The sequence below is a fragment of the Nasonia vitripennis genome, chromosome 2 (assembly GCF_009193385.2).
Source record: "Nasonia vitripennis strain AsymCx chromosome 2, Nvit_psr_1.1, whole genome shotgun sequence".
Taxonomy (NCBI): Eukaryota; Metazoa; Arthropoda; class Insecta; order Hymenoptera; family Pteromalidae; genus Nasonia; species Nasonia vitripennis.
The window spans coordinates 830,159-854,407 of NC_045758.1; the positions used below are offsets into that span (position 1 = coordinate 830,159).

General features: G+C 49.7%; 5 protein-coding genes across 15 annotated transcripts in view; 2 read left to right on the forward strand and 3 right to left on the reverse strand.

The window, feature by feature from the left end:
• The window catches only part of LOC100119043 (protein pinocchio), a 62,964-nt gene extending 60,565 nt beyond the window's left edge, over positions 1-2,399 (forward strand). For all 4 annotated transcript variants that reach the window (XM_008218186.4, XM_031922760.1, XM_031922762.1 and 1 more), the window contains one exon: positions 17-2,399. In XM_008218186.4, coding sequence (XP_008216408.1) covers positions 17-127 — 111 coding nt within the window. In that variant the 3' untranslated portion in view covers positions 128-2,399. The remainder of the gene's footprint in view (positions 1-16) is intronic.
• Sdha (succinate dehydrogenase complex, subunit A, flavoprotein (Fp)) lies at positions 2,392-9,634 on the reverse strand. The gene is made up of 9 exons (NM_001172330.1): positions 9,357-9,634; positions 7,427-7,853; positions 5,468-5,866; positions 5,221-5,389; positions 4,949-5,115; positions 4,650-4,876; positions 4,432-4,576; positions 4,053-4,357; positions 2,392-3,967 (listed from the first exon to the last, which is right to left on the reverse strand). Exons 1-9 carry the CDS (start codon positions 9,414-9,416, stop codon positions 3,881-3,883), a joined length of 1,986 nt encoding a protein of 661 aa, NP_001165801.1. The 5' UTR covers positions 9,417-9,634; the 3' UTR covers positions 2,392-3,880.
• Positions 5,934-7,210, forward strand: LOC100118045 (high mobility group B protein 2-like). Of its 2 annotated transcripts, none has more exons than XM_008218184.4 (4): positions 5,934-6,396; positions 6,575-6,698; positions 6,763-6,996; positions 7,103-7,210. In XM_008218184.4, exons 1-4 carry the CDS (start codon positions 6,134-6,136, stop codon positions 7,190-7,192), a joined length of 711 nt encoding a protein of 236 aa, XP_008216406.1. In that variant the 5' UTR covers positions 5,934-6,133; the 3' UTR covers positions 7,193-7,210. The 2 variants fall into 2 exon arrangements, with proteins under 2 accessions (XP_008216406.1, XP_008216407.1); XM_008218185.4 differs by having other exon boundaries at positions 5,954-6,396; positions 6,763-6,989.
• A 727-nt stretch (positions 9,635-10,361) lies between the features above and the next one.
• LOC100119112 (succinate dehydrogenase [ubiquinone] flavoprotein subunit, mitochondrial-like) lies at positions 10,362-13,371 on the reverse strand. The gene is made up of 11 exons (XM_003423994.5): positions 13,234-13,371; positions 13,073-13,165; positions 12,676-12,991; positions 12,192-12,617; positions 11,940-12,108; positions 11,672-11,867; positions 11,395-11,592; positions 11,124-11,318; positions 10,896-11,039; positions 10,712-10,822; positions 10,362-10,644 (listed from the first exon to the last, which is right to left on the reverse strand). The coding sequence occupies exons 1-11, from the start codon at positions 13,270-13,272 to the stop codon at positions 10,558-10,560; spliced, it is 1,974 nt and encodes a 657-aa protein (XP_003424042.3). The 5' UTR covers positions 13,273-13,371; the 3' UTR covers positions 10,362-10,557.
• Positions 13,372-13,405: 34 nt separating this feature from the next.
• Positions 13,406-24,244, reverse strand: LOC100679241. 7 transcript variants are annotated; one of them, XM_031922743.2, is made up of 11 exons: positions 23,142-24,244; positions 21,801-22,083; positions 19,384-19,733; positions 18,895-19,316; positions 18,399-18,476; positions 17,370-18,199; positions 16,829-17,306; positions 16,558-16,761; positions 16,326-16,421; positions 15,121-16,119; positions 13,406-14,881 (listed from the first exon to the last, which is right to left on the reverse strand). In XM_031922743.2, exons 2-11 carry the CDS (start codon positions 22,057-22,059, stop codon positions 14,764-14,766), a joined length of 3,834 nt encoding a protein of 1,277 aa, XP_031778603.1. In that variant the 5' UTR covers positions 22,060-22,083; positions 23,142-24,244; the 3' UTR covers positions 13,406-14,763. The 7 variants fall into 7 exon arrangements, with proteins under 7 accessions (XP_031778603.1, XP_031778601.1, XP_031778602.1 ...); XM_031922741.2 differs by having other exon boundaries at positions 13,406-14,917; positions 21,801-22,071; positions 23,142-24,243; XM_031922742.2 differs by having other exon boundaries at positions 13,406-14,917; positions 16,326-16,409; positions 23,142-24,243.
• Positions 24,245-24,249: the final 5 nt, after the last annotated feature.

Below are 24,249 nucleotides of genomic sequence, written 5' to 3' on the forward strand. Positions count from 1 at the left end.
TTTCTCCCGATTGCAGTCTCACGCCAGCGGCAAGGCCAGATGGATCGGCGAGTGCGCTCTGAGCTGCGGACCGACGCTCGAGGAGTCGCTGGTACCCGCTCTGGAGAAGCTGAGGGCCACCTCGTGAGCCAGTCCCGAGCCCGCCGGCAGCAGCAGCGCCAGCCAGGACGCCGGCGGCCAACGCACAACCGCGCACAAGACTTAATACCATCACCAAGCCATTACTGAGAATATATATATTATATATCGACGCGCCTCATCGACACCATCAGCATCGTCATACGCATCTACATCAACGACCACCAGCAGCACCAACATCAACAATTTCACGGAGCGTCAGAGATATCGAAGAGTGTGCGTGGCTCTAACTCTAAGCGAAGGAGTGTCCTTGTGTGGGGTCCTCGAAGGACACACTGACAGCGAGACTGAGAGAAGCGCGAGTCATCATCATCGACGTCTCCTTCGGCGTTAGCAACGTGACGAGAGATATGTGAATATATAAGGGAGAGAGAGAGAGAGAGAGAGAGAGAGAGAGAAACATTATCATTATTACTATCATTGCTATTAATTATTAATTGTAAAGCGCGTGAAATTTATGTAAGCTATGCGAGTTCCTTGCGTCCGAGAAACGCGACGCGCTGCTGTCACGTCGAACCCGGCGCCGATTGCGCGTTTTATCACGGGACGAACGCGTCCCGCGAGCGAGCCACGCTCGCGGGCTAGTAACATTCATCCGACGCGACCGACGCCGGCGGGGTGACCAGCGTTCCGCTTGTTTCTCTTTATTTTTTATTGGATGAAGCGGAAAACCACACTACTGATCGTCGTACGTATAACTTTCGGAGCTGAGCGCATCGTGCACACGGTGTGCTTGTACGTGTGGCTGTAATACGTATCCCGGGGGCCCGAGCGGCCACCGAATTGTATAATTGTATAATTGTGAAATGTAGCGTATTGGATTTGCGTCAGCGTGAGCTCCCCCGTTCGATAGTCAGTTTTCCTTCGTTTCTTACTGTACAGTTTCGAAAGCGAGGGCAGAGGTGAGCAGCGACATCGACGCTTCGAGGAGATATTCATTCATAGCCTTCCTCGAGAAAATGGAAAATTAACAACGCCTCTGCTCGCGGCTGCGCGTTTGCTTGCAAATTGTATACGGAATATGGAATTCGCATGGCTCGAATCGTTTATTTAACGTAGCGTCCGACTCTTCGGTTTCTTCTTTGTAGTATAATACATACCAGTAGCGGGAGAATTGCCAATCGCGTGTACGTGCGTATAGAACTCGCGACGAAAAGCGAGAGACTAAGAGTACTGAGCTTACACGTACTGTATATACCTTTGGCAAAGTTTCGTCTATAATAGATGACTTTTGGTTGTTTTCTTAGCCCTTTCCGTGACTGTTGACTCGGATGAAAAGAACACATACATAAACACAATTGTACGTCCGTATGCCGGACAAACTCGAGACTGTCTGCCCGTCGTGATTACCGATTAATTTACGAATATGTTGGTTCTTTTTTTCGTCCACTATCGGCGCTTCGCCTATTACGACTATTTGAAACATATAGAGAAATCGATTTCATCAACCCGAACACTGATGGGACGGGACTCGTTTGTATGTTATGTGAATATTAGGCTAATTGAAACTGATAAGACTAAGTGCATGGTCCGATAGAGGTCTTATTTTCCCGGCGACAAAATGCGATGCCCTACTTTTTTCTTTCTTTTCTTTGTGTTCGATCGGAGTTTTCTTTTCTCGGTTACAATTCCTTACAATGCATTCTCACGCAGCTATTGATTCCATTGTTTCCAACGAACTTTTAACGAACCAGCAGCTATCCTGAACATTGAAAGTATAAAGCGAATGTAAAATAGTGTACAAAATGTATATTTATTTCAGCGTTTGCGGAGAAAGCTTAAATCGTTTGACCTCTCGGACAAATAGAAAAGTACACGAAAAAAAACAATATTATAGCGGAAAAAATGTCGGCTTAAGTGTTTGTGTAGCTCACGACATAACAAAAACCAAGAAAAGAAACGACTTAAAGGAAAGAGCATTTATGTCATCGCGAATTGAGCGTTTGACTTCTCCGTGCACAATTATTTCGGATAAAACTTTAAGTTCTCTCCATGGCATTAACTACTACATTGTTTCAAAATGCGAGAAATTGCCTTTTACGTTGCATACGATTTATTTTTCATTGTCAATCGTTCATCATTAGGTTAAACGGAATTAATTGTAAAATTTTCTGAAGTATTAGCTCTCGAGACGAGTTCTAATTTGATGCTTTAGAAAATGTCTCTACGATTGTAATTTTTATTTAATATTGTAAAAATTTTTATTTATAGCCGTATACCGTTGAAAATTGGGCTCAATAAACGATACTTATCTATAGTAATTCATTGTGTATTTCATAATTTAAAAAATTTGCCTCCTTAGTCTTCCTACATTTTAATTAATGCTAATTAACTTACTTAATCGATGACTAATTATAAAGCCGAGATCTTATTCAACAAATAAAACGCAAAATTTATTCAAATTCAAGGTGTCTTCGTGCGTTTATTAACAATTTTCTCAATCATATTCGCACATACACCCTTCACAGCAGCCTGTCCATACGATCAAAGATTGTTCAAAAATATTCTTCATCATAAATAAAAACTAAGTTCGTGCTTGTGCCGCATCTTAAACTTTGCACGATTCGTGGATGTTTGTTTAAATTATTACACAATCTGGTGCAAAATTTACAAGTTTTGACATCGAGCTCGTCAATCATAATCAGCACGGCCGCAAAGTAGAAACTAGTGTCCGTTTCATAGATAACGGCGATTGAGCTCTTTCTTGTTTCGCCTTATAGCAGAGATCGTAACTCTCTGTGTGTGTATGTGTGTGTGTGTGTGTGTGTGCAGCATGTGAGGTAAAAGAAAGACGCGTCAAAATACTGGTAAACGCTCGCTTTTCATTTAATACTTGTCAATACAATGATCGATTCCACGTTACGTAATTCATTTGAATTCACAACTGAAAATACGGTACAAAGTAAACGTTATCTCTGATGACGATGGACAATCGTGTGGTAAACATTCTCTTCTTTTACAACTTTCGCGGCTACTTTTATAGTCTTCGCCTTTACAAGAGTATAGTTGTTTTATTTACAATAATTGCAGCGATGCTTTATAGCTAGAGAAAATTTGATAGCGAAGACATTCTGTTATTTTGGCAATATATAAGTATGAAACCGCTTTACAAGTGGCATAATGGTTTTATCTTAGCAAACCTTCAAGGAGAAATTACAAGGCGTATTTTAGGTTTACATTATTTATCTAATCATTTAAGTTTAATGTAAAAGTAAATAGTTCAATTCTAAAAGCATTCAGAAAATGTATTTATATATAAATTTAGAAATTCATTCTAGTAAAATAAGAAAACTTCTTTTACCGATCTCCGTGTAAGATTCGCGTACATACTTTTCTTTAATCAGCTATTATTATCTTCACTAAGGCTATGATCTCACAGTTGCTCGTAAGTAACGCCTCTGCCTTGTACCAAGAGAGTCTATCTAGTCGTTGAAAATATTATTTGTTTTGTTTTTTTTTTGTGAGCATTTCTCTCAACACCGGGGAAAAAAGGTTTGAAAACTTGACTTTGGTACTCGCAGGAAAAGTAAATAGGTTCACTCAATGTTAACGACTTGGCTTGTCTGATTTCAACTAGATCTTCGTGGTTATTCGTCGTCATAATTTCTCGGAAATTAATCGTTGATTGTGGGTGTTCATGCAATTCTCGTGACTCGTTCGCATAATTTCTCAATTCGCCTAACCAAATTGCCGGGATATAAAGGATAAAGACTACGTACAAGAGATTCCCCGGAAAATTAGTCTAATAAGAACGAATTGCAGGTGGTACAGTTTTGCATTCCTTGTCGTCTAGTGTGTGGTCTATAACAGGCCTGTAGTCGATTTTGACCTTCAAATAAAAACGTAAACGTTTAACATCGTTATAATTTTTCTTGCTTGCGTAGAATTTAGAATTTTTAAGTTAATTAACTTACGTCTCCAGTGTTGATGTCGACGTGCGTGAGAGTATGCTTTCGCCAGTGCTGATCCAAAGGCTTGGGCTGCTGTCCTTCGAGTGGCTTGCTGTAATCGTACTCGTCGATTCTGTCTTTGAAGTCCTCTCGTGCGTGGGCACCACGACTCTCCTTGCGGTTCTCTGCGGCGTAGATTGTCTGCATTGCATTGACCATCAGATTCTGAAGCTCGAGGGTCTCGATCAGGTCAGAATTCCAGACGAGGGATCTATCGGTAATTTTAAGGTCATCCAGCTTTTTGTACAACGCCGACATTTTCTTGCAACCTGTTACAGATTTAAATAATTATATAAATAATATTTTCATTATTTTGAAAATGAAAATCCAAAAAGTTGAATACCTTCTTGCAAGGTGTCAGCCTGCCTAAAGACAGCGGCGTGAGTCTGCATAGTCTTCTGCATAGTCAGTCTTAATTCAGCAGTCGAGATGTTTCCTTTAGCATTTCTTATTTTATCGAGGTTTGCTACTGATTCTTCTCCAGCGTTCTGCAAGAGAATTAAGTTCAAAGTTCACAATCACGCTTTTAATTATTTTAATTTTTAGTGTCATAAAACTTACAGTTCGGAGGCTTCCAATCTTTTCGCCAGGCTTGTTCTCCTCAGAAATGGTCTTCGCGCAAGCTCTGCCAAATACAACCAGATCCAGCAGCGAGTTAGCACCAAGTCGGTTAGCTCCGTGGACGGAGGCGCAAGCAGATTCACCGCAAGCATAGAGGCCTGGTACCACCGAGTCTTGGTTGTTCTTGGACGTCAAAACTTGTCCTCTGTAATTCGTTGGAACGCCACCTAAAATACATTCATGTAGTCAGCATTTTTACTACTCTCAGCGCACAACTGTTTTACTCTCTTTATATTTACCCATATTGTAATGCACAGTGGGTAACACAGGGATTGGTTCGCGTGTAACGTCGACTCCAGCGAAGATCATCGCTGTCTCGGAGATTCCGGGTAGCCTGGCAGCGAGCTGCTCTGGTGGCAGGTGATGCAACTGCAGGTAAATGTGATCTTTCTCGGGACCGACTCCTCTGCAATGCAAACCATCGATTCGTGATTTTATTGCGCATTGTAAAGTGTGCTATTTTACGATCAAAAGGCAGTAAAAAGTATACGATATTTTCGCAATCACTCACCTGCCTTCGCGGATCTCGATGGTCATGGATCTTGAGACTACGTCTCGAGACGCGAGATCCTTGGCCACGGGAGCGTAACGCTCCATAAATCTCTCACCCTCGCTGTTCACCAAGTAGCCACCTTCTCCTCTGCTGCCCTCGGTGATCAGGCAACCAGCACCATAGATACCTGCGATTGTACATACGTTTATGTAAACCTCGTTTCAATAATCATTATTAGTGATGAAGCTGTAAAATCTGAACTCACCGGTCGGATGGAACTGCACGAACTCAAGATCCTGGTTGGGCAGGTTCGCCCTAGAGACCATAGCAGTACCGTCACCAGTACAAGTGTGGGCGGACGTACAGGAGAAGTAAGCACGACCGTATCCACCGGTGGCCAGCACCGTGTTCTTGGCGTGGAAACGGTGGAGCGTGCCATCCTCGAGGCAGAGAGCGATGACGCCTCGACACTCACCATCCTCCATCAGCAGGTCCAGAGCGAAGTACTCGATGAAGTAATTGCAATCGAAACTTAGAGACTGTCCGTACAGTGTATGCAGAAGCGAGTGTCCCGTTCTGTCGGCGACGCAGCAGCAACGATGAGCCTGACCTCCCTTGCCGAACTTGAGAGATTGACCTCCGAAGGCTCGTTGGTAGATTTTACCTGAAAAAAAATGTTTTCACAATTATTATAGATTTTGTAAGGAATATTCGAAAGAATTAAAAGCGCTATCTTCAGACACTTCCGAACGAAAGACAAAAGAATCAATGCTTAACAACCGGGTGAGCATTTGTTATATCCCTAGATGTCTTTTTCCAAAATTTTCACACAAAAAATTGGACGTATCCGAAAACGAAAAATTTAAAGAAAGAGTTGTACAAAAAATGACAGTTTGAGCTTAATTTCGCATCTAACATTTTCCTTGACGATATGGAGATCGAAGAACTTCGAGAAAGTGGCGACGAGCAGGACGAGCAGGATGATCGGGAAAACGGTAGAGAGGAAGAGCGTGAAGAAGGACAGGAAGAGCAGGAAGAGCGACAGGAGGAAGAACAACGGGACGAAGTAGATGAGCAGGATGATGAGGTCCAAGTTTTGGAAGATGATGAAAAACTGGAAGAAGCAGATGTCGATGTGAAAAATCGTCAAGAGAATCGTGCCAACTCGAGCCACAAGTCATCGAAACAGAGCAGGTAATTCAAGCGATAAAGACTGGTAATTATCGCGTTTATTCACGACGTGCAAATTTTTTCGTTTTTTTTTGTTTTTCAATATCGCTCCAGTCATTGAGTTATTTCTTTAGTTTTTTCGTTGTGAACGATCTAACGTGTAGTGAAGTATATTTGTATGACGTGAAAAAATGTCTTCCAGAGGTTCCAGAGCACAGTCCAGAGCAGCAACTCCACAAAATCAAAGTCGTACGCTGAATAATATTCAGCCAAAACGTTGGAGAAGTGCTAATGCGTTTGTCAACTTTGTACAAGACTTCAAGCAGGTAAAAAACCGAATTGAATTTAACTAGAGTACTCTTTGTAAAATTGAACAATTCCCTGCTGTAGGATTACCCTGACATGATAACTGGTCGAAACATCTTTCAAACATGTGGAGAAAGATGGAAAAGCATGACAGATGAACAGAAGCAGCCATACATTGCAGCTGCAAACACTGTCAAGAGACTGAAGAATAGAAAGATTGGCGAGAGCAGTGACCAGCAATCTAAGAAGTCTGTTACACGTGTCTCTAAACGAAAAGCTGAAACCAAAAGAAAAGAAACCAGCCAGAAAAGGTCAAAGGTTGTTCTTACACTATTATTCCTTGCATTTATACTGTTTAAAAGTTTATAAAGTAACGTTTCATCCGGTAAAACATGTTTTGATTATTTTTAATATTTTATGTAAGGCTAATAACCAAGATGCAATGAGCAATTCGGATACTGATACTGCAACCATCACAGTGCATTCATCGATGAGTGATCCTGATAGTCCTTAATAAATATTCTTTGTCAAAGTTCTGTGTTAAACATTTTTTAATTCAAGATGCTTATTCTATTATGGATAAAAAAGAAGGCACGTTTAAAATTTTCACCAATGAAAGCAACGAAAGTTGAGACTAAAATTTCATTCATGCCTTCTTATGTACTATCATTTTTGCTGCCGTTCATCACTCAGTCATAATTCAATTGTTCTTCATCAAGGATGGCTGTGCTCTTTTTGATTAACTTACCCTCAGTAGTTCGACTGAAAGGCATGCCGCAATTTTCTAATTCAATCACAGCTTTTGGGGCCTCCCTGGTCATGTAGTGAATGGCATCTTGATCTCCAAGCCAATCAGAACCCTTGACTGTGTCATACATGTGCCACTGCCAATTATCTTCCTCCATATTTCCAAGCGCTGCATTGATACCTCCTTGGGCAGCAACAGTGTGAGATCTTGTTGGAAATAATTTGGTGACCACAGCAGTCTTGAAACCCTCCTCGACTAGACCATAGGCAGCTCGGAGACCAGCACCACCAGCACCAACTACCACTGCATCAAAAGTATGATCGACTACAGGGTAGTTTTGCGAAATTCCATCTGAAGTTTTAGCAAAACCACTGTTGGGTGTGTAATGTAGAGCCCGTTGGCTGATAATGGGTAGGCCTAATTTGTTCTGAAAATAGAAAAATATCATGCACGAGTGCAAATGACAGATGATTTAAAATTATTTGGGAATATTAATGTTTATTATAATAAGTGATAGAATAAAAGTTATCTTTGGTTTAAATCTTTGTAAATTAAAACTGAAAGAAAATAATAGAGAAAAGAGGAAAATTGAATCTTATCATAGAGGTTTACAAAAAGATGCTGGGTAAGTCAACACTGTACGAGAAGAAGTTAATTGGGCATTGGAAGATGATTAATTCTTATCAGACTGGCGTATATATATTGTACACTTCTAGAAAGATGTGTTGGCTGTATTCATGCATGTGTGTAGAGGCTGTCGTCAATTATTACAGTCATCAAAGGAATTAGCACACTGCATCGATGTGTTACATAAAAATCACGAGTGAATCATATTGCAATTGTGACAGCAAATTTGTCGGATTAATAATTCATTTCAGTAAAAATACGGCAATTAGTCAAAAAGTTATAACACCCAATTTATTTGTGCCAGAATAGTATTATATAATTTTGTCTTATAAAATAAAATTGTCATAAGTAGATTGCACAAACTTTCACGGTATTGCACAAGAGCAAACGCATGATTTATATTGAAATTCAAAAGCCAATTCAGTAATCTGTAATGATCATAAATACGGCAGCTTTCAGCAAAACAATGTTACACGAAAAGTGAAGATTATTTTCACGGAATTTTTATTGAACAGCTGTGAATGCCGGGAACGTTATATAAACGAGGATGTACACATGCTTGAGGAAAAAAGTTCAAATGCTGAAAAACCTAAAGAAGAACAAGTGAATAAACAATAACCCGAATTGCACACTGAAAGACATGAGTGAATAGTCGCACCAAGTTAAAAACCAACAAGCAGTCACAAAAAACCCCTGTTCAACAATCAACCCCTTGAGCCTCCCCCCAACTAGGAAAGTACAGAAAGTATAGAAAAACAAGTCGATGCAGCGCCGCGTTGCATATGGAAAAACATAGCGCGCAAAATCGTCTGCTAAGCGTCGGGCCGCCGCGGCGCCGCATAGGAAATTTCGAGACACGGCAGAATTTCCGTGCGGCGCGCGAGTAAGTAAGTAACGTGTGTCCAGTATCACCGTGTGACGAAGGTGGCATGTAATACTTAGCAGAGAATGCAATTTGGGATTCGGGCTCACCCAGCAGATATACCGAGAGCGCGCTGGCTAATGTCAAGCGCAAAAGAGCCTTACGTAACCCCTTTTGGCGCATAATAATGCCCCCCCCCACCCCCCCGGTCCGCGAAAATAACGTGTCGAAACATCGTCCGGGGTCTCGTATGGATGAAAAATGAAAAAGCAGTGCGCACGTAGACGGCGAGTGGAAAATAAAAGAGGAGCACAGCGCGGAAAAAGGGGGAAGGACCGTGAGCGAGGGAGTCGCGCACCGGGTCTCGCTAAATTACATAACGGCGACGGGGGAAATGAACAAGAGCGTCGGAGTGCAGAGGTAGCCCGGGGTCGTCCTTACCAGCGTCGTCGAGGGCAGGCCCTTGGCCAGGAGGCCCGAGAGCTTCAGCAGTCCGCTCATCTTGCCGCAACGATAACAGCGTCAGCTCGCTGTCTCTCTCTCTTTCTCTTTGTTCCTTCTTCTGTAGGCGGCCGGAACACGCGGGTGTTGCACACCCTCTCCTCGGCTGGACTACTGGTATTTACGTTTTTTTCGGAGGCGCGAGCCGAACGCACTTCACCTCGCGCACTTCTCGTACGGCAACGTGACGTGAGTTGGTTGCGCTCGCACACGCTGCTGCTTCGCCGCGGACGAGTCTGTGCCCACCTCGACTATATCGTGTGCTATACCTCCAACTGGTCCGTTATCTCTCTCGCACTCGCGAGTAAGAGAGAGATAGGAGGGAAATGGTTGGCAGGCCTGCCAATGGCGCCGAGACCTCGTGCGGTCACGCGAGTTATTTTGGATTCTGGAATTCTGCTCGGCATAGGCGAGTGTTTATAGGAGAGGAGTGATCGATCGCGCGTGGAGGAGTATACCCGAGTGTTTTGTTATCGTGTGAGGTAGTTGAAATTGAGAGGCCGTTCGGCAAGTTGGCGAGGTGCGGGATGGCGTGAAGCGCTGCGGGGACGAGACTGATGATTCGCGCGGGAAATTTGAATTCGTATTTTTTTTCTCAATACCCGATTGTGATTGTTCTCTATCGACCTAGGAGTGCGATAGTTTTAGAATTGTTGATTTGCCTTTGCCCACGTGAATTTCAAAGAAAATAAAAATTTTTAATCCAGCAGTCATTGGAAAATTCGAGATCAGCATGAAAATAGGAGTAGTATACAGAAATGCCGAATCTCGTTGGACGACTTGTAGTCTAAAAATGCGCGGACGCGATAAAAGAATAAAACGTGATTCGCTCGCGTAAACGTGCGGAAAGCCACAGCCAGCGCCGATTATAATCTATTCATATAGTCTGCATCGATCGTAAAAATCAAGTCCGTCTCAGAAGAGGCGAATAACCGTCCATCAAAGTGTCGGAATAAAACGTAATCTTTATTTCATTAAAGAGAAAGTCACAGCGAATGATAGCGCGCGACGTAACGAGTAAATTGGCATCGATGGTAATTAAGTGCCTTGAGTAACAGAGCCGCGGCGTTGCGACTTTTTCACGATGTAGACGGTACAAGTAGATACTGCCGATCGACCGTTATCTCGTCCATACCGCACTCTAGTAGGATCTCACAGCCGGCGGGACGTGCTGAGCTTCCGAGTCGTCGAGGGTTGCGTCGATTACCGGCCGGTATGATATGCAAATCTGTCGACGAGAGGAAAAAGTGTTTATTATTTCTTTGGAATAGCGCGGATTTTCCGTGCATACTTACCGAGCCGTCGTCCTGAGCCCAGGCCAGCGTGTGTTTGCGCCAGTGTTGGTCAAGTGCTTTCTTAACTTGACCCTCGATCGGTCTCGAGTAGTCGTACTCGTCTATTCTCTCCTGCGTACACGGGTTTGCGTGTGATGTGTGATATATATATTTAAGGTTAACGGAAAGGCGAAGCAAAGCATACCTTGAAATCGTCCCTCGCGTGAGCGCCTCGCGACTCCTTGCGATTCTCCGCTCCGTAAACTATGTGCATACTGCAGAGCATGAGATTCTGCAACTCGAGAGCCTCGAGCAATTCGCTGTTCCAAATGAGCGATTGATCTTGAACCTGTACGGTGTGGTTCGACATAAATGTTAGCTGCAATAGTCGGGCTAAAAATGGGGAGGAGTCTTTGAAATCGAGGTGGATTACGCATATGTCGGGCAGCTCGCAGGTGTAGAGCCTCGTGATCTCTCGACAGGCCCGCTGGAGGATGTCGCAGGTGCGGAAGACCGAGCAGTGCTTGTGCATGGTCCGCTGCATCTTGTCGCGCAGCCTGGCCACCGGGACGCATCCCTGGGAGTAGCGCGTCGCGTCGAATCGGCAGATGGCTTCCTCGCCGATGTCCTGTACGTTCGCCCGGAAAGTGTCATCGATACGATTCGTATATAGAAGCAGCGTAAGCGAAGCCGACGCCTCTTACCGGGGGGAGATCCTCGTGTGGTTCACCGGGCCGAGTGATGCAGCCGATGTTGTCGGCGACGGCTTTGCCGAAGACGAGGATCTCCAAGAGACTGTTGGCGCCCAACCGGTTGGCCCCGTGGACCGACGCGCAGGCAGTTTCTCCGGCGGACCAGAGCCCCTCGATCGGCTGATCCTCCTCGTCCTCCCGCGTCAGTACCTGCGATAATCATTAATCGTCGCTTAAGCACCGCAGTAGTTAGCCAACTCGGAGTTTTTCCGCAATTTAACCGTTTAACCTGAGCTCTGTAGTTGGTCGGTATGCCGCCCATGTTGTAGTGCACGGTGGGTATGACGGGGATCGGCTCCTTCTCGACGTCGACGCCGGCGAAGACCCAGGCCAAGTGCGAGATGCCGGGCAGCTTCGCGCGGATCGTTTCCTTCGGCAGGTGGTGCAGCTGCAGGTGCACGTGGTCCTTCTCCGGGCCGACTCCCCTTTTTTATTTCCTTTCGTTATTCTCGAAATAACGAAAGTCGCCTGGTCGTGGAAAAGTACGATAGCGATACCTTCCCTCGTGGATCTCCATCGTGATGGAGCGCGAGACGACGTCGCGAGAGGCGAGATCCTTGGCGTTGGCCGCGTACTTATCCATGAAGAACGCGCCCTCCGAGTTGACGAGTCTGCCGCCCTCGCCCCGGCTTCCTTCCGTCACGAGAACTCCGCTGCCGTAGATGCCTGCCGCGGAAGAGATGTACACCATCACGGCTCATTATCGTTATAGCTTTCCCTCTCGTTGTCGCCTCACAATAGCGGCCAACCTGTGGGATGGAACTGAACAAACTCCATGTCCTGGAGAGGCAGACCCGCTCGGCTGGCCATGGCCATGCCGTCGCCGGTGCAGGAGTGGGCTCCGGTGCAGGACTGGTAGCAGCGGCCGACGCCACCGGTCGCCAGCACGGTGTGCTGCCCGCGGAACCGGTGCAGCAGCCCGGTCTCCATCTCCCAGGCCAGGACGCCCCGACAGCAGCTGCCGTGGAAGAGCAGGTCGAGGGCAAAGTACTCGACGAAGTAGTGCACGTCGTAGCGCAAGCTCTGCCCGTAGAGCGTGTGCAGGACCGAGTGGCCCGTCCGGTCCGAGACGGCGCAGGTCCTGTGGGCCTGGCCGCCTTTGCCGAAGCGCAACGACTGACCGCCGAAGGCTCGCTGGTAGATCTTCCCCTCGCTCGTCCGGCTGAAGGGACAGCCTGAAAAAGAGCGGACGAAAGCGATTGCGAAAGAGCAAACGGAATCGACGTTCCTCACCGAAATTCTCGAGCTCGTAGACGGCCTTAGGCGCCTCCCTGGTGAGGAAGTGGATGGCGTCCTGGTCCCCGAGCCAGTCCGAGCCCTTGACCGTGTCGTACATGTGGTAGAGCCAGTTGTCCTCGTTATCGTCGTGGTTGCTTATCGCGGCGTTGATGCCGCCCTGGGCCGCGACCGTGTGGGACCTCGTGGGGAAGAGCTTCGTGACGACCGCCACGCGGTAGCCCTTGCTCCCGAGGCCGAAGGCAGCTCGGAGCCCGGCACCGCCCGCGCCGACCACCACCACGTCGTAGCAGTGCTCGACCACCGGGTATTTCTATGTAGTGTTCACGTGTTGGCGGTTACTTTTTTTTTACACCTATTTCGAGGAGATGGGAGGTATGGGATGTGCGCTCACGCCTTCGCCGGTTTTGCATCTCCTTCTCTCCGCCGAGCCGACGTTGACGTGGAGAGGTCGTTTGACCTTCGAAACCGCCTGCTCCAGGAGCGTCTGAGGATGAAAATAGCGTGAGGTTCGCTCGAAAGGTTCTGAGCTTTCGTCCTCTAGAAACGTCTTACACAGAGAAAGCCGTTTGCGAGCTTTCGCAATCCAAGCATTTTTATAGTCCCAGTAGCGCGATTCTCGAAGACTCTGTAGCGAGGAAGCTTGGTCTGACGAAACTCGCGAACGAGAGGTTGGAAAGGGAGAGAACAAAAGAAGGGAGTCGCTCGCTCTTCGTATATATATATATATATAGGTAAATACAAGCCTGGTTTTATTGCACTTGCAAAAATACATCTCATCTATAATGATAAATCGGGTATACAATAATTATACGATATAATTGTGTACGATTACAGTTGACGACTTGGTTGGGTGAACGTTACATACTGTCTTCGCTTACATTATGATATTATCGAATACGATTAAAAAATAAAACACAGCTTGGTTAGCTTCGCTTTCGCTCGAGCGAACATGACTATTTAGTTTAGTATGCGTCGAGGATTCCGCCCCTTCGCGTTTTTCCCGGTTGACCAGAAGAACATTCGCGTTTGATTAGAAACATTGATTTATTCTTATTTACAAATTTTTTTATACATTCTTCAGGTTACGAATATTAGTTTTGCAAACAGTGACTAGCCTATACTTTCTAAACCTTATTTTTTTTCTTCGTAACGGTTCTTCTCGACAACGCAGCTTACGCGAGATTCGAACAAGAGCAAAAATTGATAAACATCGATTTCAATGAAACGGCTGATCGATAATCGATGATGATCGGTAAAATAAAAAGAAAAAAACTTGTCGTCTGGTGCATCATCTTCATAACAGCGACTTCTCAAGCGGACAATTATACGTTGGTTAATTCGATTAATATGGCAGATAAGATGCGATACGCGTATTCGCTGTCAGTCTTGTTACAAGGTCCAACGAATCGAGGGAATCGTTTACGCATACAAACTTATCAGTGGCAACAAAAACTGAATAGTGAAAAAGTATATAGGCTTTATTTAGTACTGGTTTATGCTTTGTGCGACACTTTTACATTATAATCGACGGTTTTCGATAAAACACACTTGTAGGGTCTGCTTTTATTCTTAGCTTATTGTGGTACGAGACACTTATGACAGTTTCTTCGAAAAATCCGGTCCACGTGTGCGTCGTCTGAACACATGGGCAAAGTATATATACGCGGATACTCAGTTCGAATGAAAAGGAAAAATCCAGTATAATTGACTTTAGTGGGAGCGGTCGCGAGCCGCAAAAAGATTTCCGTCGCGGCGGAGCTTAACGGAGTACGCGTACGTAGTGGATATAAGTAGTAAATTGCATTCGGTGGCACGCCCAAAGTGCCGGCTAGTATAACCCATAGTTTAAGTATAAATTCGCGTAAAAAATCATTGCCTCAGCCCGGGGAAGAGGCGGCTTTTTATTACAAGTATAAAAATGCATCTTCCAAATGCAGTGTGTCCTGGATGACGGAGAATCAAAGCGCGCCTCTAGTATACGATAATGAAATTTGAAAATCCGCTCGTTCGATTCAGCATCATCCAGTCTGGACGTCTCTCTCAATCGCGCACTATGCCGGCGATGGCCGGTAGAAAGCCGCATCAGAGGGTGAGTCTCTTGACGCCGCACTCGCAGCAGAACTTGGCCGAGTCCGGGAACTTGGCGCCGCACTCGTGGCAGAACTTGGACAGCTTCAGCTTGCCGCTCACGTCGTTGGCACTGCGTCCGTGGTGGTTGGAATATTTGCGATTTAGACTGTGTGTGCGTGTGTTGGGGAGATAGAAAACAGAGACAACACGGAGTCACCACAGCCAGACGGACAGATAGAGAGCTCGCGCTGGATTGCCGGTGAATTTTATTCAGAGTTCCAAATATAATATAATAAAGCCCGATCCTCTCCTGCAATCCCGCAACGAGCGTGATAAAAGAAAAGGAAAATAGCAAAATAGGTATCTCACCTGCTGTAGGCCGAGTCGGCGCTGAGCTTGCCGCCGCACTCCGGCCGCTTGATGCTCTCGGGCGAGGAGAGCTCGGCGTCGTCGTCGCTGCAGTTGACGCTGCAGTTGATCCTGCCGTTGAGCCTCTGGCGGTGCCCGTTGCCCTGGGGAGTGCTAGACAAGACGGACGGGTCGGTTCGCACGAGCGACACGAGCGAGGGTAGCCTCGAGGTGGAGTTGGCGTCGTCCTCGAACGAGCTGAGCAGCTCCTCGAACAGCGAGTTGGAGCGCTTCATCTCCAGGTCCGTCGAGGAGATGACGGAGCTCAGGCTCAGGTTGCTGGCGTTCAGCTGGTTCCTGTAGTTCTGGCCGTTCTGCTTGGCCTTGTTGTCGCGCGCCAAGTCCGAGCCGCCCGAGGAGGAGGAGCTCGAGATCTTCCGCTCGGGCGGCTTGGGGGCCGAGGATGCGCGCATCGAGTTGGACCGGTTGGCCAGCGGCCGGACCAGCCTCGTCGAACTCGAGTTCGGCCCGTTGCCCGCGATCTTCTGGGCCGGCTCGACGGCCGGCGGGGCGAACTCGCCGCCGCCGAGGGCCTGGCTCGGATCGACGATCACTCGCCGGCCGAGGACGTGCTCGCGCTCGAGCCGCAGCGAATTCGAGTTCGACGAGGAGGTCAGCAGCTCGCGCGACAGCGAGTTCGTCTCGGTGCAGTCGCTGGACAGGTCCGAGGACGTCGGGTCGTCGAAGCCCGTGGGCGGGGCTATGAGGGAGATGCGTTGCTGCTGCTGCGGCTGCTGCTGCTGCTGCTGCTTCGGGGACGGGGACAGGGGGACGGGGTTGTTGGGGTACTTGACGAAGGCGGAGGAGGACTGGGAGAGGGGGAAACCGGGGCTGGAATTGGGCTTTTCGGCCGGGCAAATGCCGGAGCCGTCGGTCGACGACTGCTCGCTCGTGTCGGAGAAGAGGTCGTTCAGCTGCTGCTCGGCTAGCAGGAACGGGTTGTAGTCCTTGCCGGCCCCGCTGGAAACAAATTTCAGTTAGTTCCGCTGTCTCCATAAGCTAGGACGAATCTGATTTGCGACTCAACGACCGCCTATACGGGTGCCTGAAAATGCGAGAAAAAGAAAAGTACTTGGAAGCGTGGAAGCGTGCAAAGTGAGCAGAAACGTAGAAACGGTGCGAACGGCCTGCGATGCAGCTAGGCAAGCGTTGACGGGCCAACTTACATTCTACCTCTGAGAATCATAGAAAAGTCGGGATGCCTGCGTACGTAGCTGTTCCAGTCGCAGCGCGGCAGCCGCTCGAAGCTCCTGCGAAGAAGGCTTAAAGGCAAACAAACGCAGACATGGTTTTTTCTACTCTATGCTCGTTAAAAATTACGCGCGGGGGGAAGCTCGAGTGTAACCGAGTGCCGAATCCACCTCGAGGGCCAATCAAGAGAGACTATAATCGCGCTACCTCCGCCGCTCCGAGTGCGAGCATCGGCGTGGGCTGTCGAGCTCGACGATCCTCGACTGGGGCTTCGCCCTGACGATCTTCTCCCGGTGGTACTCGAAGCGGCCCTTCCACTCGATGCTCGGCAGGAGGAGAGCCTGGCGAGCCGCGCCGCCGTCGAGCCGCGTGATGGTGCAGATCTCCTTCTCGAAGTGCTCCTCGGCGAAGCTTGCGGTCGTAGAAAGTCCGTGTCATAGCCGCGAAGCGATACCGATCTCTCAGCCAGGAAGCTCACCTCGCGCCCGTCCAGGGCCTGCTCTTCGTCCTGCTGGCCATCGGGTCTGCCTCGTCGAAGCTGCCCGAGTCGATCTCCTTGATCAGCTCCGAGGCGTTGCTCTCGTTCTCGTCGGCAAAGTCCTCGTCGAACGACAGCGTCTCCTCGGGCTCGACGACGCTCGACGCGTCGCTCGCCGCGGCGTTTCTGTAGTAGTCGAAGACCACGAAGCTCTGGCGCTGCTCGGCTTTATTTTGGTGCCGGGTTTCCGGGACCCGCGGCGTTTTTTCCAGTTCATTTTTAGCCGCCGGCGCAGGAGGAGGAGGAGGGGGAGGAGGCTGCAGTTTCCGACGGCTCTCGAGGGATGCCTCGGCCGTTTTTTCGAGACGCTGACGGTGACTCGAGTTACCGAGCGATGCCTCGTCGATTACGTAAGTGGCGCAGCGCCGGCTGGAGCAGTTCGGGCTCGTCTGCGTCTCGGTCTCGCGCTGGCGTCGATCTGCCGGCGATACCGATTTCCAGTAAACATCGCGGGCCAATGACGACTACGCCTAAAGATTACCGATCCTCTCCGGGGCTTCAGCGTTGCGCTTCCCGGCTCGGATGTCCGCGATGTTTGGCATGCTGTGAGACTTGTTCGGCTGCTGCGCGGGCAGCCTCTGCCTGACCTCTTTTGACAGGGCCGGCGCTTCCTCTGCTTTATTTTCGTTGGACTCTTCGCTGCCGTTCCTCTGACACAGATCCAACCAGTCGACGAACTCGGCCTCGCTCTTTCGGAACGTCTTTGTCGAGGCGCTCGAGAGGTCGTCCTCCTCGGAATCGTCGTTCCTCGGCGGCTCCAGCTCCGCGGCTTTGATCGCGCAAGTCCGATCGTTCGACGGCTCCTCCTCGATCCTCGCGCTCGAGCTCCGGGACGAGCGGACCATCCGCTCGTTGTACTCGAACTCGTCGGTCGTGGAGTTGCCCTCCTCGAGGCTGGACAGCCCCGCGAGGTCCGACAGCATCTCCACCTTCGAGATGCTCTCGCACCTGCGGGCGTCCTCGCGGATCTGCTTCCACCTGACGTAGTCGTGGCTCTGTTCCGCCGGATTACCCGTGCTCTCGAGCTCGGCTTCCTCGTCCTCCTGGTCGGGCACTATTTTCCGAGGCTTCATCCTCGAGCTCCTTCTGAACTTGCGCTCGGTTTTCGGTTTCGGCGACTCGCTGAGCTCCTTGCTCGGCAACTGGGAGACCAGTCTCGCGGATGACTTCTGGGACGAGGCGGACGACAGCGGGGTTTTGGGCGGCAGGATCTTCGAGGGGAGAACCTCGGAGAGAAGGATGAGACGGCGGGAGGAGAAGAGCTGCTTGGTCACGGGAGTGTTCGGGAGGGATTCCTGGGAGTCGGACTGTCTGAGAGGAAAGGAGAAAGAGGGACCGTTCCATTAAGCTCGCCGCTCGCCGCTCGCAGCTGACTCAACTGCGCGATGTTGTTGCAGAGACTCACGGAAATAGAGTATGAAAGCAGCACTTGGGCAATCAGCCTTTCAACGACTACACTGCGTCGCGCTTGTAAAAGACTCGTTCGGTTTGTATAAATCATAACACTCACCTGTTCGAGCGGTCGATGGGTCTGGATTTCATCGGTCCGACAGGCGACTCCTTGCTGTGCGTCTGGCCCGGTCGCTTTCTGCGGAAACATTTTTCGTCTCGATCATTTCGTTCGCTATCTTTCGCATCTCGCTTGTTTTTAAACGGGAGACTTCATTGCACTCTCCGAATGCAGATGGAAATACTCTAATAGCTCGGGCCATTAAATTTCACGCCCGAGAGTTGCATCAATTACATCAAACGGATAGCCCCGGAAAGAAAGAAGCCTCCTGGCGCCTCGCCAGCCTCAGCTGCTGCGCTTTGGAATATCATAAGACTATATATATATAATTTCGGCTTTCCGAGTGTTTTTCTTCGCACGTGCGCGCCGGCAAAGGGCTTTCCGCCGTGAATCCGTCGGTTTATTTTCCGGGAGCGCGGAGAGTTTATTTGGGGAGAGAGAGAGAGAGAGAGAGTTTTTGAGATCGCGCGTTCGAATATACGTAATTTCAACCCACAGCATCGGCAGTTTGGGGCTGCTGGTGTCGGCGTTCTTCTGCCCGTTGACCTGGGCGTCCTTGATCGCCGACCTGGCCAAGAGCGGCGACTGGACGACGAGCTTCTGTGCGCCGCCGGGCGAGTACTTCTCTCGATTGGTGGGTCTGCGCTTCTTCAAGGCCGGCGCCCGGTACTTCATCCTGGCCTCCAGGCGCTCCTTCGCGACGTTGTTGCTGGTCTGGGGACTGGCGGGCAGCCGGGTCGAGCGCTCCTTGCAGAAGGCCACGTGGCGGTCGTAGGACTTGACGCCGAACTGGCGCTGGCAGGTGGGGCACTGGCCCTTCTCGTTCGATCGCGTCGGAGCTCCGGCCGAGCTGACCAGGGACAGGCTCGAGGGCCGTTGCTGGGAGTTGCTCGCCGGCTGGTGCGACGTCCGCTGGGGCTGCAACGAAAATCGCGTTATAATCTTGCGGGGCAATAATCTCGCTGTGCAGCGCAAAGACACTCACGTTGTCGCCGCGCGCGGCGCGAATCGCGCGGAGGAACTCGTCCCGCGACTGCTTCCACTGGTTGTTGGGCCTCCTGCTTGCGAGCCTCTCCTCCGCGTGCGCTTGGCCGCCGCTGGACCTCCTGGGCTCCGGCGGGGCGGGATTGGCCGGGCCGGCTGGCTGCAGCGGCTGCTGCTTCGGGAGGAACTCGGCGAGCTCGGTGCCCTGGATCCGCTGCTTGGCTGAGTCGAAGGGCTTGCGCTTGCGGGCCGCGGTGCGCTCGCAGATCTTCACGTGCTTCTCGAGGGAGCGAGGGTTGAACTTGCGCGCGCAGACCGCGCAGGGCAGCAGGACATCCGGCTGCTGCGCATCTGATGAAGATCGAAAACGGTCAGGACTGAGCGCGAGCGGATTCTACTTCCTGATTAGAGAGAATGCAATACAACCGCGTCTCCGGGTCATGAAAACTCGGAAAGCGCGCGTAGATTTCGCAATCCTTCGTATATCCTTATCGTGGGCCGCCGGCGCATTGTCGCGTATAATAATAATCGCCAACACCTGAGAGATTTTCTCCGTCGCGCGCTGTATGATACTTGTGTACTCGCCCACTCGCCGGGGACTTTCCTTTTTTGGAGCGCGCTCGGCTCAGCGTCGGTGTGTGTGTGTGTGTGTGTGTGTGTGTGTGTACGAGATTATTGTCAATGAAAGCCTTACCTCGCGTGTGCGCGCTTGGTCGAGTCTTGTTATTCCTCGCTCTGTTTTTAACGATTGTTCGCTCTACATCTACATGGATATGTGGGTATGTACTGGAAGTGGTTTTATAACGGAGTATAATGAACCTTTCAAGCCGATAACCGTAAAGATGTCAGTACAGTAGCGTTTTTGGTAAGGCGCCGAATTCAGAAAGGAAAGCTCGCCCGCGAATTGTCCCGGCGAGAGATTTATTACGCGTTTGGCGAATTTTCGCCGATAAATTTTATATCGCCTCTTAATGCGCCGGCTCGCGATTAAGGAGGTGAAAGTCGGGCCATATAACCGAAGATCTCGAAGCAGAGCAAACGCGGAAGATCTGGCGCGGCGATGATGCGCAAAAATGCGAGACGCGAGTGATAAAAACGCGACGAAGGGGCCGGCTGATTAGAAAATAGCTGTGCATCTAGAAAATCCGATTCGACCTTCTATACGAGCCATGTGCGCCTGCGCGAGGTGCAGAGATCAGGATAGACCTGTCACCGAGAGAGTTTACGTCCAACCGGCGTCTGGATTCCTCAAGGCTTCGAGCGGAGACGAGTCTCTTTTTTCTGTGCTGAACGAGACAGCGAGGAAACTCTTTGAATTTGAGCCGGTCCGCGGACGGATCGTGAATGAGAATGGGTTTCGTTGGAATTCTTCGATTTCGGCTATACGCCTCCTTTGTCCTATACAGCATTATTACGAAGAGAAAAACTTGAAACTCTCGAAAAAACAGGCGATGACATAACGCGCCATTGTCGGAGTTCTATTTTCAGAAGGGCATATCGCGCGCCGGCTGAGTTTACGAACCGGTTAACAAGCTCGTGAAAATCAAGCGCGACATAATGAACCGACGCAGCGCCGCCGCCGCGCGCGTACTCCTCGAGTCCAAACAGAAGTGTGAAAAATGATATTGTCAGCAGGAGGAAAAAAGCGCACTTGCGCAATCGCTCGCGCGGATAGAGATTCGAATTGTTTTTCGAAAGAAGGCATAATATTTTTAATCGGGCACATAGGCGCGTGGGCGGTTATCAGTACACAAGCCACCGAAAACGAGAGATAAATCCATGAGGCTGATAAAGATGTTTGAGGAGGATATCTAGGCGATGACGAATTTTCGAGCTGGTTCCTTCGTTGCAGCTCTATAGCACCGCGTGTGTGTGTGTGTGTGTGTGTGTGTGTACCGAGCTCGAAATAGAGCGTGCACTCGATGGAAGAAGCGAGCTGTATGGAAAACAGATTGCTTTTTGTGCTCGGCGAGAAAAAGCGCCGGGGAAATAAAGCGGAGGAAGCGTAAAGTGTCGACTTACGATTTCAGAAGTGGAAGCGTTCAGGAATAACTCGAGAAACTCGCGGAATAGTAAAAAAGCCGACTTGGAGAGAGATAAAAAAAAGTCACGTCGTAAATACGCTCTTAAGCTGCGCGGTGTACATTAATGAAGGAAAAATTAAGGAACGTCGCTTCGATTATTCGTTTTACCTTTGATAAATAAAACGCGAAAGAAGAGCTGTATATAAAGAGAGTTAAAGAAGTAAATAATCCATAATCCCCGGCGTAAAAAAAAAAAAATAAATAAACGTCCCCAAAACCGATCGGTCAGCCGCACGAGCTGCGAAGGCTAACGAAGGCTCTCTCAGCTTTATATCGGCCTTTCACAATCGGAGAATCATCCAACACGACACAGACAAACAGTGACAAAACGCACAGGCGAAATCCGGCGTCTCCTCGTCGAGGGTCTCGAGCCTGCGGAAGCTGCTGAAGCTACTGGCGACCGCCGCGACGTCGAGCACCGCCTCGTCCAGCCTCCTGAGGGCCTCGTCCTCCTCGTTCCTCTGACTCCTGCTGCCGAGGTCGCGGCAGACCTCGACGAACCGGGACAACTCGGCGGAGGCCCGACAGCGGGCCGCGTCGGCGTTGTCGCTGCCGCCGGCGGCCTTTCTCGAGACGCAGCAGAGCATCGCCATGCGAGCGACTGGCTGCACCGGAGTCTACTGATCAGAGCGAACGCGTGCGTCCGACGTGTCTGCGACTCGCGATGCGGTGGAGAGAGAGAGAGAGAGAGAGAGGGGGGTTATTTTCGTCTACTGTCTCTCTCTCTCTCTCTCTCTCTCTCTCTCTCTCTCTTCGGCTTGGCTCAGTGCAGCTGATGGTTGATGGCTTGGAGCAGTGATAAGCGAGGCCTCAAAAATAAACCAACTCTCTGGGAGCTTTCTTTTCGACGATTATTAGGAGAGGTTAAGACACCTGCGAGCGCTGACATTCCGAAAATAGAAAGTCGGGCCGATTGAAAGAACCATCGCGCGCATAATGGGCTCCTCGTTTACATCGCGTAATTCAGCCGCACCCATATGTATGCGTCGGAAAAACGGCGAAGAAAAATGAACAAAAAAAGCCGATCTCTTCGAACGAGATTCGTCGAGCGCAAGCCCCTCCAGCGTGAATTTAAAGTGCCAACCGATGGAGTGGGAGGACCTTTTTTTCTCCGCTCTGCAAACTGCGCGTAAACTCGGAAGGGCCTCTGCGCGCGCCTGTGTTTTCAATTGCTGTGGGACGCGGATGCGGGAAGTGTCTCTCGCGTGAAAAGAAGAAAAGAAGGTCCGGCCCCGAGCTTGAATTTGACGTTTCCGTCGTCCCGCGGATGCAAGAAGACGCGAGTGGGTGGATTCGAGAGATATGCACCTAAAAATACGGGCCGGAGGATGGCAATTGAAGCTGCACAAGCGGTCGCTTCGAGATACCGATTCACGCGGATGGAGCTGCGCAAATCAATCGATACGGCTTTGAATTAGCCGCGGATACTGTAAACAAAAGGTTCCGCGCGCGCGCGCGATCATTACCTTCTCCGCGGGAATCCATCACCTCCCACGTGTAAATCAACTCACGGGCAACTGTGAAAATAATAAGACCAGAGCAGAGAGCAGCTGCACAGCTCGACGCGCTATCATATACCGATCGGCGGCTGCAGCTCCGAAATGTCTTCCCGCAACGCGACAACAGTAACAACGACAACGACAACGACAACAGAGTCGACGGAAATAAAACTTACCCTCGTCGACGGCCATGTTAGTTGTCGGCGCAGAGTCGTCCTCGGGCGTCGCCATGGCGACGGCTCGGCCACCGGCTTACAACACACGCTGCTGCTGCTGCTGGCCGATCAAACGCGATGTAACAGCCGGACGATTGGCCCTGTTTTGTCGATTTTACAGGCCTGACGACGATGCAGATGGACGAGGAGGAGCTATCGATTCGGCGTTGCAGGCGCTGCAGCTGGTACCCGCGCTGGCTCTGCCGAGTCGACGTAACGAGGCTACCGCGACCCACATCGTCCGCTGTAATTACGATTGTTTCTCGGCGAGATGATGGCTGATCGATCGGCTGGATTAGTTGTCGAGTTGTCGGGAAGCGCTGATCAAGGATGATTCACCCCAACAAAGCGTCCATAAAAGTATCCACAATCCACGTTACACGTACACTTGTGTATTCGCGGGCAAAAACTTGTCTCTCCGTCGAAAAAGCCGCGGCGACGTTCACTCCTCGACTGCTCGAGCTCGAGATGGGAAACAGCAGCTCACTTGTAATAATCAGCGACTCGTACGCAGATTGATTGATTTACGACTGATCCCTGACTCTCTCTCTCTCTCTTTCTCTCTCTCGCGCCTAATAGATCGACTCTGGCTCTCTGTGATCGACTTTTGCGAGCGGGAGGGAGAGAACTGAGAAGGAGCCAAAGAACAGACGAGCTGCGCGCCGGCGGAGCGTCCGACGTCGTCTGCAGTGTGTGTGTGTGTGTGTGTGTGTTTTGCCGCGCAACCGAGCGCGCTCATTATCATCAGCCAAGGACTGCGTACTGTGTATATGCTGCGCGCGCTACGCACTCGCCGCGGAGAAAAAACACGTATAAGGAGAGGCTCCTTCTCGATGAGTATAGAGATTTTTATTGGCTCGACAGTGGGTGGCGGATGACTTTTTTACTTGGATTAATCGGCAGACCGCGTTTCCTGAGCTACGGAGCGCTACGATCAACGCGACCTTTCTGCAAAGCCTTGCACAACCACAACAGACACTCGCGCAACCAATCCAATCGCCCGCGTGGTGCGGACTTTCAAACTCGCGAAAAAAGCTCTCGCGTCACCCGATCGCGCCCAACTAAGTAG

Bases quoted from the DNA above. Each gene is read 5' to 3' on its own strand.
- LOC100118045 (XM_008218184.4), top strand. From the start codon at position 6,134: ATGGAGATCGAAGAACTTCGAGAAAGTGGCGACGAGCAGGACGAGCAG. The intron at 6,397-6,574 runs GTAATTCAAGCG...AATGTCTTCCAG, and splicing joins AAGTCATCGAAACAGAGCAG to AGGTTCCAGAGCACAGTCCA. The intron at 6,997-7,102 runs GTTGTTCTTACA...ATTTTATGTAAG, and splicing joins CCAGCCAGAAAAGGTCAAAG to GCTAATAACCAAGATGCAAT.
- Sdha (NM_001172330.1), bottom strand. From the start codon at position 9,416: ATGAGCGGACTGCTGAAGCTCTCGGGCCTCCTGGCCAAGGGCCTGCCC. The intron at 5,867-7,426 runs GTAAGTTAATCA...ATTTTTTTTCAG, and splicing joins TTTCAGTCGAACTACTGAGG to GTAAAATCTACCAACGAGCC. The intron at 4,358-4,431 runs GTATTCAACTTT...AATCTGTAACAG, and splicing joins GGCTGACACCTTGCAAGAAG to GTTGCAAGAAAATGTCGGCG.
- LOC100119112 (XM_003423994.5), bottom strand. From the start codon at position 13,272: ATGCTTGGATTGCGAAAGCTCGCAAACGGCTTTCTCTGT. The intron at 11,868-11,939 runs GTATCGCTATCG...GAAATAAAAAAG, and splicing joins ATGGAGATCCACGAGGGAAG to GGGAGTCGGCCCGGAGAAGG. The intron at 10,645-10,711 runs GTAAGTATGCAC...TCTCGTCGACAG, and splicing joins GGGCTCAGGACGACGGCTCG to ATTTGCATATCATACCGGCC.
- LOC100679241 (XM_031922741.2), bottom strand. From the start codon at position 22,059: ATGGCGATGCTCTGCTGCGTCTCGAGAAAGGCCGCCGGCGGCAGCGAC. The intron at 19,734-21,800 runs GTGCGTTTTGTC...GATCTTCATCAG, and splicing joins GGAGACGCCGGATTTCGCCT to ATGCGCAGCAGCCGGATGTC. The intron at 17,307-17,369 runs GTAATCTTTAGG...TATCGCCGGCAG, and splicing joins TGAAGCCCCGGAGAGGATCG to ATCGACGCCAGCGCGAGACC.